Here is a 13600-nt window from a genome sequence, read left to right as displayed (position 1 = left end):
TGGCTCACCATGTGTTGTCATTGAGAACGTCTTTGCCTTCAAATGAATAGATCGGCACGTTGTCCTTTATTTTGCCGTCATTGAAGATGGCGTCCCAGTTGTCAAACAGAACCTCATCCTGACAAAGAAGAGACATAATATCAGAGTTAATTTTTATTCTTGTTTACCTGTCGTGTCAAACAATTCCTTTAAATGGTTGAAAACTCTGTTGGGTACCTTCAGGTTGACTATTGGCAAATGGTCCCTGTCAGTCTTGCGGACAATGCTGTGGAGGTCTTGCAGTCTGGAGGACAGGAAGGCTCGGAAAGTTCCCTTCATCCCGATGGCCTGAGCCTGAGTGAAGCACAGGAAGTCTGCACCGCGAATGCCCCGCATGGCGCCGGTCTGAGGGCTATTCAAGGCGATCAGGTGAAGCTGCAAAGACACACCCAGTATTAATATTTACTCTTACAATAAACCATAGAGTAGAGACATGAGTATGATGGTTTAAAAGTTTTCCTACCCCTGGACCTGAAGTATGATGGTGGACTGGAGTCTCGGGCACAGGAGGTGGTGGTCTTCTCTGAGGAGTGACTGCATAGCGAGTGACCGGGTATGTAGGGCGTTCATGGGCTGTATTGACAGACCTACCATCTGGTTGATTTATCCGATCTGAGTAGCTTGGAAACCTCGGATCTGTGGGTTCTGGGTACCGAGGATTCGGCTGATACCGTGTGTCAGGATGATATCTGGGATCAGGGTTTGTTGGGTATCTGGGATCAGGGTCTGATGGGTAATGAGGTTCTGGGTGTGTTGGCTGATGCGGGTGTGGATATGGCTGATGCGGTTCTGGATGTGGCTGATGCGGTTCTGGATGTGGCTGATGCGGTTCTGGATGTGGCTGATGCGGGTGTGGATGTGGCTGATGCGGTTCAGTATGTGGCTGATGCGGGTGTGGATGTGGCTGGTTTTCATGTGTAGTGTCAGTGTGGGAGCGGTGGTCCGGGGAGTAGGGGACGACTGGTGGGGGCACCACAGCCGCCACCTCATTAGCCTGAAAAAAGGTGCATAAATTGGATTAAAATGGGGAACTTCATATAATCTGAAGAAGATAAAAAAGGCAAAGTGCACTCACATCCACACTGGGCAAAGGAATGTAGCTCCCGAGCTGAAAAAATAAGATACAACTCTGTAAGTATACCCAAGAAACCTGAGACATCAAAGTATTTATGTGCTAAAAAAAAGTGAACATATACTTGGACTTGACGGACTCCATCTCGGACCCGTAAGTAGAGATCTGTGTGGTCTATAATGTACACCAAAGAGCCCTCAGGTTGTCTTCTAGCTGTGGCTGTCATGATATCATAAGATCCCAACACGGTAACCTAGAAACACAAAAGCACACTTAACGCTGTTAGTGTCATGTTTATAAAGGTCAGCCAGTTGAGTCCACCATGTTGGTCCAAACTGAAGTATCTATAGATTACCGTGAACTAGTGTAAGCTTCATGCACAGTAGCTGCTTGCATGCATTGTGGACTCTGTGTGTATGTAAACCTAAATATAAGATCTTGATCTTGATAAAATGTGACTGAAAGCTCCAGAAAAAGATATCATATGAACTTGATTAAGGAAATAAAGTAGAAGAATCAAAGTTTTCTGACCCCTGAGGAGTGTCCAGGTAGTCCAGGTGATCCAGGTGGACCCGGTGGTCCAGGAATATTGATAGCTGTCATTTAAAAGGCAGTGAAATGAGCTCAGACAAGACTGAACAGACTTTATTTTGAATATTTAGTTGTGTTTTATGATTATAACTCACTCTGTGTGCCCCTGTAAGGTCCAGATGAGGATGGTCCAGGAGGTCCGGGTGGACCTGGTGGTCCGGGTTGGCCATCGTAGCCTCTTCCTGGGTGACCAGGTTGCCCTGGAGGGCCTTGAGGGCCAATAATGGAGTCGCCTTTTGGGCCCTGATGGGACATAAAAGTATTTAATTTTGATTTCTTTGAGTATAAATTGACTTTATATGTTTTGAGTGTGATCTTACAGGAGGTCCTGGCTCTCCTGGTGGTCCTCCTGCTCCTCCATAGCGAGGGTCATAATACCCTCCACCTGATTCTCCTTTCTCTCCTTTTACGCCCGGACTGCCTGTATCACCTTTCATCTGATTCTGGATACATAAACATTTAGAAACATCAACAAGATGCTCACAGTATAACTATAAAATTATCCATTAAATCATACTTGTACAGTCGAGGCTTACCTTCAAAGTGTAAATGTCAAAGTTCGACCCGTAACCTGCATCAGAAACAAAATGCCATACTTCGAATTTGTCTACTTTTAAGCTTTTTTGGCACATACGTGCACAGACAAAGTGAGTCTACCTGGAATTTCAAGTGTCCCTGGTAGTCCACGATCACCTTTCTCTCCTTTAACAGCTTAAAAACAAGAAGACAACAACAACGTAGTGAGTTAAGGACACACAGGCATAAGAGTGGTATTAATCTTCTCATCTACAAGTGGATTTTCCTACAATATCAAACCTTTCTTTACACTCGCGGCATTTGAAATATGAAGTGAATTTACCTGGGTAATAGCTGGAGTGGTCGTCATAGCCCTGAAATTAAAATAAACATGATCATTTCCATCCATTAATGGCAACACAAAGGTAAGACAGGCGTGAGATGAACCCTGAATGTTTCAACTCACTCTGTGTCTGTCGAGGTGAGAAGTAGGTCCAGGTGGTCCAGGTGGGCCTGGTGGACCTGGAGGACCCTGGGGTGTAACAAATATAGATTACCCTGGGTGTTGATGGTTTGATCATAAAGAAGCAAATGGGACAAAATCAGTGAGACTCACGGGGTGACCATATCCAGATCCAGTGCTCGAATCTCCTTTCTCTCCTCTGGCACCGTTCAGACCGGGTCGACCCTGCGATAAACATCCAGAGTTATATAAGTCATTTGAAGTTTAAAATTAAAACTTTATGAACTCCTCATGGTAGTATGGACTTTGTACCACTTTAAAACTGACCTGATGTAATAATGTCATTAATGTTTGCACTTACCGGTCTACCTGGAAGCCCAATCTCTCCCTTCTGGCCTGAAGGACCATACGGACCCTGAAAATATTCATCCAGGTTTGTTATACTTATTTGATGCTTTTAGCTTACCTAATATCATATTAATCAATATGTGGTAAATTAAAATATGGTACGCACTGGAGGTCCCACAGGGCCCGGCGGTCCTTGCTCGCCCTGTAAATTCGACATTGTTTTTAGTTATTTGCTGTAGACACTTAAACTCTAGGAGCATAAAAGTATGCTACATGTCATATTATTTGAGTTGTGATGCAAAATTTGTGTACAGTCATTCATAAAGGTTTTCTTACCGGCTGTCCTGCCAGGCCACCAAGATACAGAGGTCTCCCATCAGGCCCCATGACGAGGCCGGGCTCTCCTTTCTGTCCCTGAACAAAACAACAAGTTTAACTCACAGGTTTAGAGCCAACACTGGAAAAACTAATTAATCTTAAATTAATAGCACAAAAGGAAAACAAAGTAAGAAAATAGTGAGAAAATACTGAGATTTAATATTATTGTTTTATTATCTCGTGATGTCAGGGAGTTTCCTCCATGAGCGGCTGCCACTGGTGGCAACAAAAGGCCAAGAACTGGTTGCGAATTTCTCAAGATGGAAAAAAAAGATGCTATTCTCATTTTAACCTGACAAGAACTTATTATTCCTATAAATCCTCCAACATGTAGTTGAAGATGATACGACGTCAAATTTAAGATAGTAAGGAACATAAAACGATTTATATCTCAAGATAACAAAATAAAAATACTAAAATCTTAAATTTTTTTTGTCTCAAGATTAGAATATATGTAGTTGTGAACAAGAAAATGAGAAGGCAAAGAAAGTAAAGGAAAAATTATATCACAAAATTACAGATATTTAATCAATTAAATTTACTTTTTTAATTCATACTATTTTATTGATTGATTCTTTACATTTTATTGTTTTATTTGTATACATTTTTAACCTTTTGTCTAATTTTTGTTCATTTTGGTCTCTGGGCTGCATGTTTATATGAAACCTTTTGTAATATTTAGTGCGTGAAATGGTAAATTAATAGAAAATCAAAATGTGGATTATCTTACTTTAGGTGCATATCCTGGAGGTCCTGAGTCTCCTTTATCACCTTTTGGCCCCATGGGCCCCTAAAACCAAACCACAGAACACACTGACCTCCTTCTGTTTCCTCATACAGACTCCTGAACTGAACTGTGTGATTAATGATTGTGATACATACTGGGAATCCAGCTCGACCCGGAACGGCATTTCCCCCCTAAAGAACAGAGAATGTTCACACATGAGGAAGAAAAAAGAGATTTTTTTTTTAAGTTTAGTGAGGTTCATGGTTAGGGGACGACTCACCTGCGACCCTTCGGTCCAATATACGTCATTAAACTACAGCAAGACAAAGTTAGGTCCGTTAGTGCGGAGGTGAACAGATGACTCAGCAGGCAGTGACTGTTAGTGATGAGTAACTCAAGCAGAGTGATTTAGTGATTAAATGGGGGTCATTCATTTTACATGTTCAATCTCTCTACGTTAAAATTGTGACTCACATCGCTGGTCTGGTGGATGATCTGTCCTGGAGGTCCGGGAGGCCCTGGAGGTCCAGGTGGTCCGCCATCTCGCCCTGGCTGACCCTGCCACACAAATAAACATCAGACTCAGTTTTATTTTGCATTTAGTGCTAATTAGCAAATGTTAGTATGCTAACATACTAAATAAAAAAAATATATACCTGCTAAACATCTGTGCTTGAGTTTCATAGAGCATATTGCAAATAAAATGTTTTATAGATTTTGTACGTAACTCACCGCCTCTCCTTTCATTCCTCTGTCTCCTTTTTCACCCTAAAAATGGACATAAGAATGGATTAGAGCCATGAAAACAACTAATTTAAAGATATATCACATGATATACAAAAGCAATCTGGCTACCCACCGACTGTCCGGGGAACCCATCAAGACCTGGTATCCCTGGAGGTCCTCTTGGTCCCTCTGCTCCTTTGTCTCCATGGTTGCCTGGCAAACCTGGCTTACCCTGGAAGTCAAAATAAAATACTCACTCCAAGGACTTGAATGGTACAAACATATTGTGTACAACTTAAAGCAATACTTACAGGTAGACCTGCGATACCAGGTGGACCCTGGAAAGACAAGAGAAGAGGAAAACATGAGTCAGGAGATAACGAGAAGGTCAGGGAGCTCATATGTGGGTGACCGTATGGGTACCTGTGGTCCAGGTACGCCACTGACTCCAGGTAAGCCATTTATCACCTCATAACCATCCTGGTTACTCTGTAAGGAGAGAGGAGAAGAGGGTTTAAAAGGGAGATGATCCTCCTCCTACAAATGTGGTTGCAATGAGAGAAAATTTAGCTTGGTAAGCAATTAAAATGGATGTTTTAATGATCTCAAACTTTTCCATCCTGTGGCTGTATCTTCTCAATCAAAGAAGATGACCCAAAGCTGCATTTTAAGGAGTCTTAACTCAGTCAAACCATTTCTTTGCAACTTAAAGCAGCCTTCTTTTAACCATAAGAATCACAGTACATGTATTTGGTGGCATTACATTAAATATTATTCCACTATATGTATATGTTTAACCTCTACTCACAAAACTACCACCGTACGGTGGCCCTGGTGGCCCAGGGGGTCCTGGTGGTCCAACTGGTCCCATGGGACCTGGAAGCCCTGCCAGCCCAGTTTGCCCCGGTGTACCTGTCTTTCCTATGTCGCCCTGAGCACCCTGAGGTGAGAAAGAGGGAAAGAGATGATGTCTATTTGTTTAACTACTCAACAGGGACAGTTAGACACTGAGGGAAAGTGGATGATGCCAAAAAAAAGAAAAGAGGTACAGCTGAATTTAGCGATACAAACAGAAGGCTTTGATGACGTACACTGCAGCTTTAAGCTTGTAGAAACTGGAGTGATTAGGTGGGAAAGTGAGGAAAACTAACTTAGAAAACAGGAAGGAAAACACCAAAGCAGAGACCCCCCCAGTACCTGCGAACCCATTACACACCGTAGAGAATGGATTAAAGTAAGAGAGCAGGCCGTTGAAAAAGTCTTGCGACACTTGCTAGAAGAAGAAACATGGAGCAGAGAATGTATCTGGAAGCACCCGCCACAAATTTGTCATAATTAATGATGCGTAACATTCATTATTTGACCTCCAAAGATAAAGATGTACCTTTTCTCCAGACGCTCCTGGAAGACCGAGCTCACCGCTGTCACCCTGGAGGGGAAAGATGTCGGCCATGTTAGCAGCTCAGCTTACTGAAATATCTCAACAAGCACCGGATGGAAAAATCCTACTGACTTTGGTGATCCCTTGACTTTTCCTCTAGCGTCGCCACAAGGTTCATATTTCTGTTTCTTATTCTCTAAATCTCAAGAACTATTGGACAGAGTGGCATGAAATTTGAGTGCTCATCATTAACTCATCGTCTAGTACCATCATCAAGCCAGAATGTGTCCAATACTTTGGTTTATCTCCAAATATATGCAAAACTAAATGGCTACTGCGCTACACAGCCTTACAAACTGGTGTTTAAATTGAAAGTGTTCCTATCAGGTCAACCTTAAATAGTAAAGCCATCCATGTCTGATCATTTCTACTTAAAAGTACCCCACCTTCATTCCAATGAGTCCTGTTTGACCCGGTCGACCAGGAGGGCCAGGAGGGCCCTGAAACAGCAGACAGGATACACATAAACAATCAGTTCCCAATTAATTTTCTGTCAATTAGCAAGTTAAAGAAACTGTTTTAACTCTAACATACTATGTCGCAGTCAAACAAAGACTGAAGATACTCACCGGTAGACCAGGGGCTCCATCAAGTCCTGGTGGACCAGGGGGTCCGTAGGCTACTGGACCATTCGGTCCTACTGCAACTGAAGTCCCAGGAGGGCCAGGAGGACCTGGGGGACCTGGAAGACCACGTAGACCCTGGATAACAAATCACAAAGTGATTATGTTTTGTAAAAACTAGAGTCAAGCTGTTAGATTTTTTAAAAATGTCAACATACCCGGATTTTGTCCAAGTCTGGGTATCCTGAGCCCTCCATGTCAAAAAATGTCTGTCAAAAGATAAATCAATCAAACACAATGACAATGTGTCTTGAATCGATAAAGAAAAGGGTGTTTGAAGTGTGGACATACTGGGCGGTCGCCGGTGCCAGGTCCAGGAAGTCCTGGTGGACCAGGGGGACCTCTAGGTCCTGGTTGACCAAATCCAATTTCACCCTGGAAATGTTATAACGTTATAATATAACACTAGTTCAAACAACAATATAGTTGTTCATCTATCTTATTACACTTCACTACAACCTTTTGGCCTTTGGCACCAGCAGTTCCTGGATTTCCTGGGGTACCATGTGGCCCAGGAGGACCCTGGAAATAAGAGTAAAATAACAACATCAGACAAGTTATCTAAAAAATAGAAACATCTCAATCTGTTCAATAAAAACAAAGATGCTTACAACTTTCCCGTCCTCTCCTGGATCGCCCTGAAAGATCAAGAAATGATCAGTGAGTGATTTTTAAAAGAAAAAAAAGTTTTTCTCAGACCATCTGTACTCACAGGTTCTCCATCAGTTCCTGCAGGTCCTGGTGCTCCAGCTGATCCTGGTGGTCCCGGTGGTCCAGAAGGTCCAGACACCTGCTGCACAACAGAGCCATCCCCAAGTCGAACCACCTCAGCTGCAGGTCCAGGAGGACCAGGGCGCCCGGGAGGCCCTTGAGCCCCACGGTCGCCTTTATTGCCGGGGTATCCAAAGCCAGAACTACCCTGATGAGGAAGAAGGAAAAAGAGACACTCAGCCTCCTTTCCTGACTCTTCTTCCTTCATCAGCCACAGATAATTAAAACACTCTGTTAAAAGTAAAAGTCCTGCATACCTTTGCACCTTTTTCTCCCTGAAAAAGAGACAAAAAAAGACAAAGATGAAGTTTCAAGCAGCTGATTACACAACAAGATACACAGATTGAGCTCCTACCTTCTGTCCACCACCCTGAGAGGAGAAACCAGAACCAGAGCTGGATCCAGACTCTCCTTTCGGCCCTACGGGGCCCGTGTCCCCCTTTGAGCCTTTCTCTCCTCTGTCGCCTTTCTCGCCTTTAGCACCGCCGGGACCTGAAGGACCTGTCACGTGACATCAGCTAGCATTAGCAAGTTAAGAAAACAAGTTTAGAGACTTCAGAGCTTCATGCAGAGGATAGCGTCGAGCTCCAGCATGCTCAAAGAAAATACACATAATGACCACGCATTTTATGTTGGGACGCCTCAAGTGTCAACTACAAGATTCCTGGGAAGTTTTGTTGCATTGGAAAGAACAAATTAACTGGGTTAGCAGACAGATACATACATCTGATGGTATAATTAAGAGGTTTAGCCATCTTGTTACCACAAACTGTGTCCTTACTCTTCATTATACTCTAATATATCCATATCTTATAGTTTGGGCGAGTACTTTTCTCATGAATCCACAACATTTTGGTCCATTCCCCACCTGGCAAAAAGCTCTTCTTCTATAAAATGTTACAAAATGTGTTTAAAAGACCATTTAACTGTAACACATACCCATGCACACACGCACACACACAAACTTTTATTCATACAGCACCTTTCATGCAAACACGAAGAGCAAGGAGTAAAAAAATAAAAACGGTACTAGATGGTTTGTTCTCATCAGTTTTAAAGTTTGTGGCTCTCCCAGTCGTCTTTCACCACCTAGTGGACACATTAAAGAGAAGCAGTGCAGCTATCTGTTCTGATCCGCAGAGGGCGCTATTGCAGAATTCATCCTCTCCATGTGTACTACAGTAAGAAAGTACAATTGGACCTGTACTTTTACACATTCTTCTTTGTTTGGGGTTTTTTAAAAAGTAATTAGGAACAAATTGATTAATAAACTAGTCGAACAAGTCTCTATATATTTTAGCTTCAATCAAGTAATCAACCCCCTGCAGGACTGATAAAAATCCTCCTAACTATTATGGGAACTGAATTAAGTACTCTGGTGGTTTGCAACCTCCTTGTAGTGGAAACTTTATTAAATATTTTAGATTTTAGCCTGATATATTGTCACGTTCTTCATGACATCTTCATTTGCACCATTGAGGAGCCCCTCACACTTTGGGAATGTAAGGCCTGTGGTGTGTGTAGCTCTCTGTCTCCATACCAAACATCAGCATGGTAAACATGTTTTCATATGTTAATAAAGGAAAGATTCAAAACTTTTTGAAGGGCCCAAATTTGTTTATCTTTAGCGGAACAAATCATCACACTGTAAAACTCGTGAAGCTCCGAGCTAAATCATTTAGATCGACCACAACCTTCACCAACATGCACAGCCCAGCTCCAACACAATAAGAAACAACAGCAGCCGGAGACACAAGCGCTCATTCTATACAGCGATAGGATGGCCTCATGTTGATTAGGACTTAATCCTAATCCTAGGCGTGACTTGATCCTTTTCACCCCCTACAGCGACCCACCTCTTGGGCCTGGTGATCCAGGCCGGCTGTGGTCCACTGATGGCGGCTGATACCTGTCATCTAAAGTCGACAACACAAACACAACTTTACCTTGCAGAGCGGGGGAATGTGAAGCCTTGTGTGGATTATTTGGAAGAGGAAGCTTGTCCTTTTTTTTTTTAAAGATTAAAACCCAAAGTGAACTTCCTTTTCCTTTTTTTTTAGCAATTTATTTAGTGCTCTACTTCTTTGACTCTCCACCTGGGGGCACTAAACAGTGTCAAATCACACAAACCCTGCAGCAAAACTCATTTTTCAGGTCCAGACAAGCACCCTTATTCACATATTTCTACACAAATACACAAACATTTCTCTGGCAGGAGCTGCTGTATGATTAAAAACTTCCATGACAGGTTTTTTCTGCAGTGTTGAGTGTCTTGGCAGCAAAAAAGTTCTTCCAATGAGCTTTTTTTTTTTTTTACCTGTTTCTTTGAGTCTGGTTCCTTGAGAGGTTATCACAGGGGGTTCAGGTATTGGCTTGAAGGAAGCAGGTGTGGTCTGGAAGAAGAATAGGATAGTTTAAAACATCTGCAGCCAAACATGCCAGAATAAATACCCACACTTTAACGCCCCACATCAAAAGTTGTCATTGATTTATTTCCACAGTGAACTCAAGCTGCTCCGAGCAACGTTTTTGCATGCAAGCTACTCGCGGCTCGATGTTCAACATGTTTATTCATTCAGTTTCATTCTTGTCAGGTGTATTCAGAGGCACAGAAGGGGGATAGAGATTTAGCATGTCCAGTTGTTGGTAGTGTTGGAGAGGAGGTAACATATGCCTGTATAAGGGCATTCGAATCAAGTCTGTATCGTTAGCACGTTGCGCCTTCAAACGTGGTCTAAATGAGGCTAAAATAATCCTGTCCACACAGTTTGATCTGCTGATCCTGGATGAAGATGTCTTGAATAACAGTGTGCTTTTATTTTGAAATAAAGGCAAAATGAGAAGCAATTCATACAATATGATTGGCTGATCATGATTGGAGCTGATTAGTGCTGGGAGTTCTTTATTAAAATTATCATTTTATTTATTGTGTATCAATAGATCATGATGATTTTATTGTACAATTACCTGCAGGTTCTCTTTTAAAATCATGCATTTGTATTTTAAGTAGCTGCGAGTCGCCATCACTTCGCTCTAAGCTGCTGCAACAATGATGCTCATTCATGTGCTTTTATATCTAATAACTGCAGGTTAATGTTGAGCAGATACAGACTGACCTTCACAGTTTGTCCCGTCTGTCTCCTGTCGCCTTCACCGCTGCCAAAGTCACCAGAGGCCTTTGAGACAGAGAGATGTTACACTAAAATCTTCACACTCTTTGACTGAAATATCAAAAGAACAATATATAAGTACTCACGGCGTCAGAGTCGTCCTCGTCGTCACACAAACGCTCTGCAGCCCGAGAGTTCCCCACCACTGTCAGCTGTGCAATGTCACCCTACAAACACACAAACACACATTAATTCAGTTTATTCCAGCGTGAGGGTTGTAGCTGTCTCTGAATACTCTAAGTGAAATGACTCAGCAGCATCTTCGAAAGATCTTAAATCCTCGATACAAGCTCTTCATGGTGCTTGACAAATGAGGATATTGTGCCTTAAAGACCCGTTTGTGCCTTTGAAAATGTATTTTTAAGTGATTTTGGCTGCTAAGAATAGAACAGATCTGCAGAAATCTTCACTTCAAAAGCCATGTGACCTTCACATGGGTGCCTGAAGCCAAAGGTCAGAGGGCAAGCAATATATTTACAAGAACGAGGAGGGTCAAGTCTGCCCTTCCTGTTGCCTGTGACCCGAACGTGCCGTGAGGTGCCACAGGGAGATATTAAGACAGATCTGAACCAAAGAAAGAGGTCACACTCACACACCTGCTCTTTTAGCACATTGTGTATTATTCTGACTTTTTCCGGGTCCCGTGGGTGACATTTGGAGGAGGATTCATTGCTGTTTTTCACGCATTAGTGTCAGAAATGTGATGAACAACCATCTCTTCACTACTCGAGCATTTCCTCTGCTGGTACCCTGGAGTTTATGGCTCCTTCTTTTCCAAATGCTAGTTGCTAAAATAAAAGTGTGAACCTCAATTTTTTTTGTCATCTCTAATATACACATGATGCAGTCTATAAAACTGACCATTTACACAGTCGTGAAGTAAATTTACTCATTAAAGCTGCTGAAGTTGTCAGACTATAGGAATATTTTCAAGATATTTATCATTGAATATGTTCGAATTTTCCAAAGTCTAAGATACACTGAAGTGCCTTAAGCTATCAGAGGACTAGAAAGCGCTATATATAAATGTATATAACATTACCTGGAACTTGTCAGCATCGGCTCCTCCTGCCTGACCCACAAAGATCCCTGCCGCCGAGTCAAACTCCATGGGATCGGGCGAACGCTCAAACTTCATCACCTGTGGCTCCGAGTCGCAGCCCTGGTAGAAAGTCACCTGCTCCTCGTAGACAGACAGTGAGAAGCGAGACCAGGTGTCCACCATACTTGGCACGTCAAAGCTGGCCGCCTCATACGAGGCCTCGGAGTCAGGCTCGGTGTAGAAGAACTGCACCTTCTGACGGCCGTACTGCACCGCACTGAGCTTGATGGCAATGTGCATGAGCTTCTGGGCGCCATCGGTGATGGAGAAGAGGACGGCAGCGGCGGAAGTGGCAGGCTTGATGTTGAAGATGAGGGAGAAGTGGCGATAGAAAGGGTTGGGGACGTGGGCCAAAGCTGGCTGACCTGACACTGCATCAGGGGTGAAGGTGTAGGCGACCTGCCCTGTCGGCATGTAGGTCCTGGTGATATCATCTGGTGGAGGGTCTCCGATTAGCTGGAGCAAAGAAAGGCCGCTCTCCGCTGGAGAAGACAGGAAATTAAGATTCAGTCAGAAAGTTTATATAATTTAAAGAAAAAAATTAGACAGGAGTCGCCTTCAAGCGCAGATCTACATGAATTAAGTGTGCATACAAGCCAAACACAAGCAAACATAAGCTAGAGAAGTCAAATATTTGTTGACCTAATAACAAAATAGCAAAGCCAACAAGAAATACTTTCAATATAGAACATATTTTGTTATTATATCTCCCAAAACACCATTAAAATGTGTGTAAACCTTTAAATTAATGACTCAGAAGTAGGAGCTGATGAGGTACACTTGAAGGCAGCATGAGCCAGTCTAAAGCACAGAAATGATCAGCAAAACACAAGTTCTTTGGAAAGGAAAACTGTTAATTTGTTAGCAGTTCAGAGCATAACATTTGGATAAGAAATTACCCAGAATGCTTTATCAGTCTCTAAGAAGACATCGTAGATCCCTATGTATCCTTTTGTGGTTAAATTTGACATGTTTTAAGAGAAAACACGAGATAGGATGTGTTAAAACTTCTTAAAATGCATGGGGTGTCACTACAGGGCGTTAATGAACTGTTTTAAATTGCCTCGGGAACCACAAACCTAGACCACAGGTCAAACAGTACGCCATTGTTACAGTGGGCTTTAAAGGGGGTAAGAGAGCTTGTTGGATTCAAGCAGCAACATCCGTAGCTGTGAAGTCAAGCTTACACAGGAAGTGCCAAAAATTGCAGTTCCTCAAATGTCCACTTGAAGCTGGCTCCAGAAGTGAGTCAGTCTCCATAAGCCCCCATGTTAAAATGTCAAAATTCACAGCCTGGTACAAAAAACAGTTTTGGTCTCTATAGCTAATTTCCCCGTTCTTGACAACTGTACTGAGGGTTAATTTATATACAACTCACCTGTTCAGATTATATTAGGTTTAAAGTTATGAATAATTAACAGCTTGGATGCTTTGATTGACAGATAGGTGCCATTACAGATGGCTTGTTTGAGCAACCAGGCGTCATTCAGCCTTCAGAAAACCTGTGGGTGACATGACGGATACAACGTCCGTTCTTTATGCTGTCAGTTATGATCCCCTGTTGCCAGAGTAATTAATGTACAGATTGAGAGTGGTATCAATCTTCTCATTGAACTAACTGAACTGGGTGACG

The 13600-nt window shown here is 42.6% G+C and overlaps 1 protein-coding gene across 6 annotated transcripts in view; it reads right to left on the bottom strand.

Moving 5' to 3' along the window:
* Window positions 1-13600, bottom strand: part of LOC104926245 (collagen alpha-1(XVIII) chain) — a 30682-nt gene that overhangs the window by 1658 nt on the left and 15424 nt on the right. For 3 of the 6 annotated variants that reach the window (XM_019260814.2, XM_019260820.2, XM_019260816.2), the window contains exons 2-42: window positions 11908-12449; window positions 10952-11032; window positions 10812-10871; window positions 10013-10088; window positions 9552-9611; window positions 8051-8196; window positions 7953-7970; window positions 7637-7843; window positions 7536-7562; window positions 7384-7446; window positions 7216-7299; window positions 7083-7133; window positions 6871-7002; window positions 6688-6741; window positions 6245-6289; window positions 6077-6133; window positions 5669-5800; window positions 5284-5349; window positions 5172-5198; window positions 4994-5092; window positions 4867-4902; window positions 4609-4692; window positions 4415-4447; window positions 4290-4325; window positions 4138-4197; window positions 3366-3443; window positions 3196-3231; window positions 3043-3096; window positions 2835-2906; window positions 2685-2750; window positions 2562-2592; window positions 2360-2413; window positions 2239-2273; window positions 2023-2145; window positions 1798-1945; window positions 1643-1707; window positions 1236-1364; window positions 1115-1147; window positions 503-1033; window positions 217-414; window positions 9-118 (exon numbers count right to left, since the gene is read on the bottom strand). In XM_019260814.2, coding sequence (XP_019116359.2) covers window positions 9-118; window positions 217-414; window positions 503-1033; window positions 1115-1147; window positions 1236-1364; window positions 1643-1707; window positions 1798-1945; window positions 2023-2145; window positions 2239-2273; window positions 2360-2413; window positions 2562-2592; window positions 2685-2750; window positions 2835-2906; window positions 3043-3096; window positions 3196-3231; window positions 3366-3443; window positions 4138-4197; window positions 4290-4325; window positions 4415-4447; window positions 4609-4692; window positions 4867-4902; window positions 4994-5092; window positions 5172-5198; window positions 5284-5349; window positions 5669-5800; window positions 6077-6133; window positions 6245-6289; window positions 6688-6741; window positions 6871-7002; window positions 7083-7133; window positions 7216-7299; window positions 7384-7446; window positions 7536-7562; window positions 7637-7843; window positions 7953-7970; window positions 8051-8196; window positions 9552-9611; window positions 10013-10088; window positions 10812-10871; window positions 10952-11032; window positions 11908-12449 — 4039 coding nt within the window. The remainder of the gene's footprint in view (window positions 1-8; window positions 119-216; window positions 415-502; window positions 1034-1114; window positions 1148-1235; window positions 1365-1642; window positions 1708-1797; window positions 1946-2022; window positions 2146-2238; window positions 2274-2359; window positions 2414-2561; window positions 2593-2684; window positions 2751-2834; window positions 2907-3042; window positions 3097-3195; window positions 3232-3365; window positions 3444-4137; window positions 4198-4289; window positions 4326-4414; window positions 4448-4608; window positions 4693-4866; window positions 4903-4993; window positions 5093-5171; window positions 5199-5283; window positions 5350-5668; window positions 5801-6076; window positions 6134-6244; window positions 6290-6687; window positions 6742-6870; window positions 7003-7082; window positions 7134-7215; window positions 7300-7383; window positions 7447-7535; window positions 7563-7636; window positions 7844-7952; window positions 7971-8050; window positions 8197-9551; window positions 9612-10012; window positions 10089-10811; window positions 10872-10951; window positions 11033-11907; window positions 12450-13600) is intronic. The other 3 variants (XM_019260815.2, XM_019260818.2, XM_019260819.2) reach the window with 3 other exon arrangements.

The sequence above is a fragment of the Larimichthys crocea genome, chromosome XIX (assembly GCF_000972845.2).
Source record: "Larimichthys crocea isolate SSNF chromosome XIX, L_crocea_2.0, whole genome shotgun sequence".
NCBI classification, from domain to species: domain Eukaryota; kingdom Metazoa; phylum Chordata; class Actinopteri; family Sciaenidae; genus Larimichthys; species Larimichthys crocea.
Note: the sequence above shows the minus strand (reverse complement) of the source record. Positions and strands in the feature narration are given on the sequence as shown.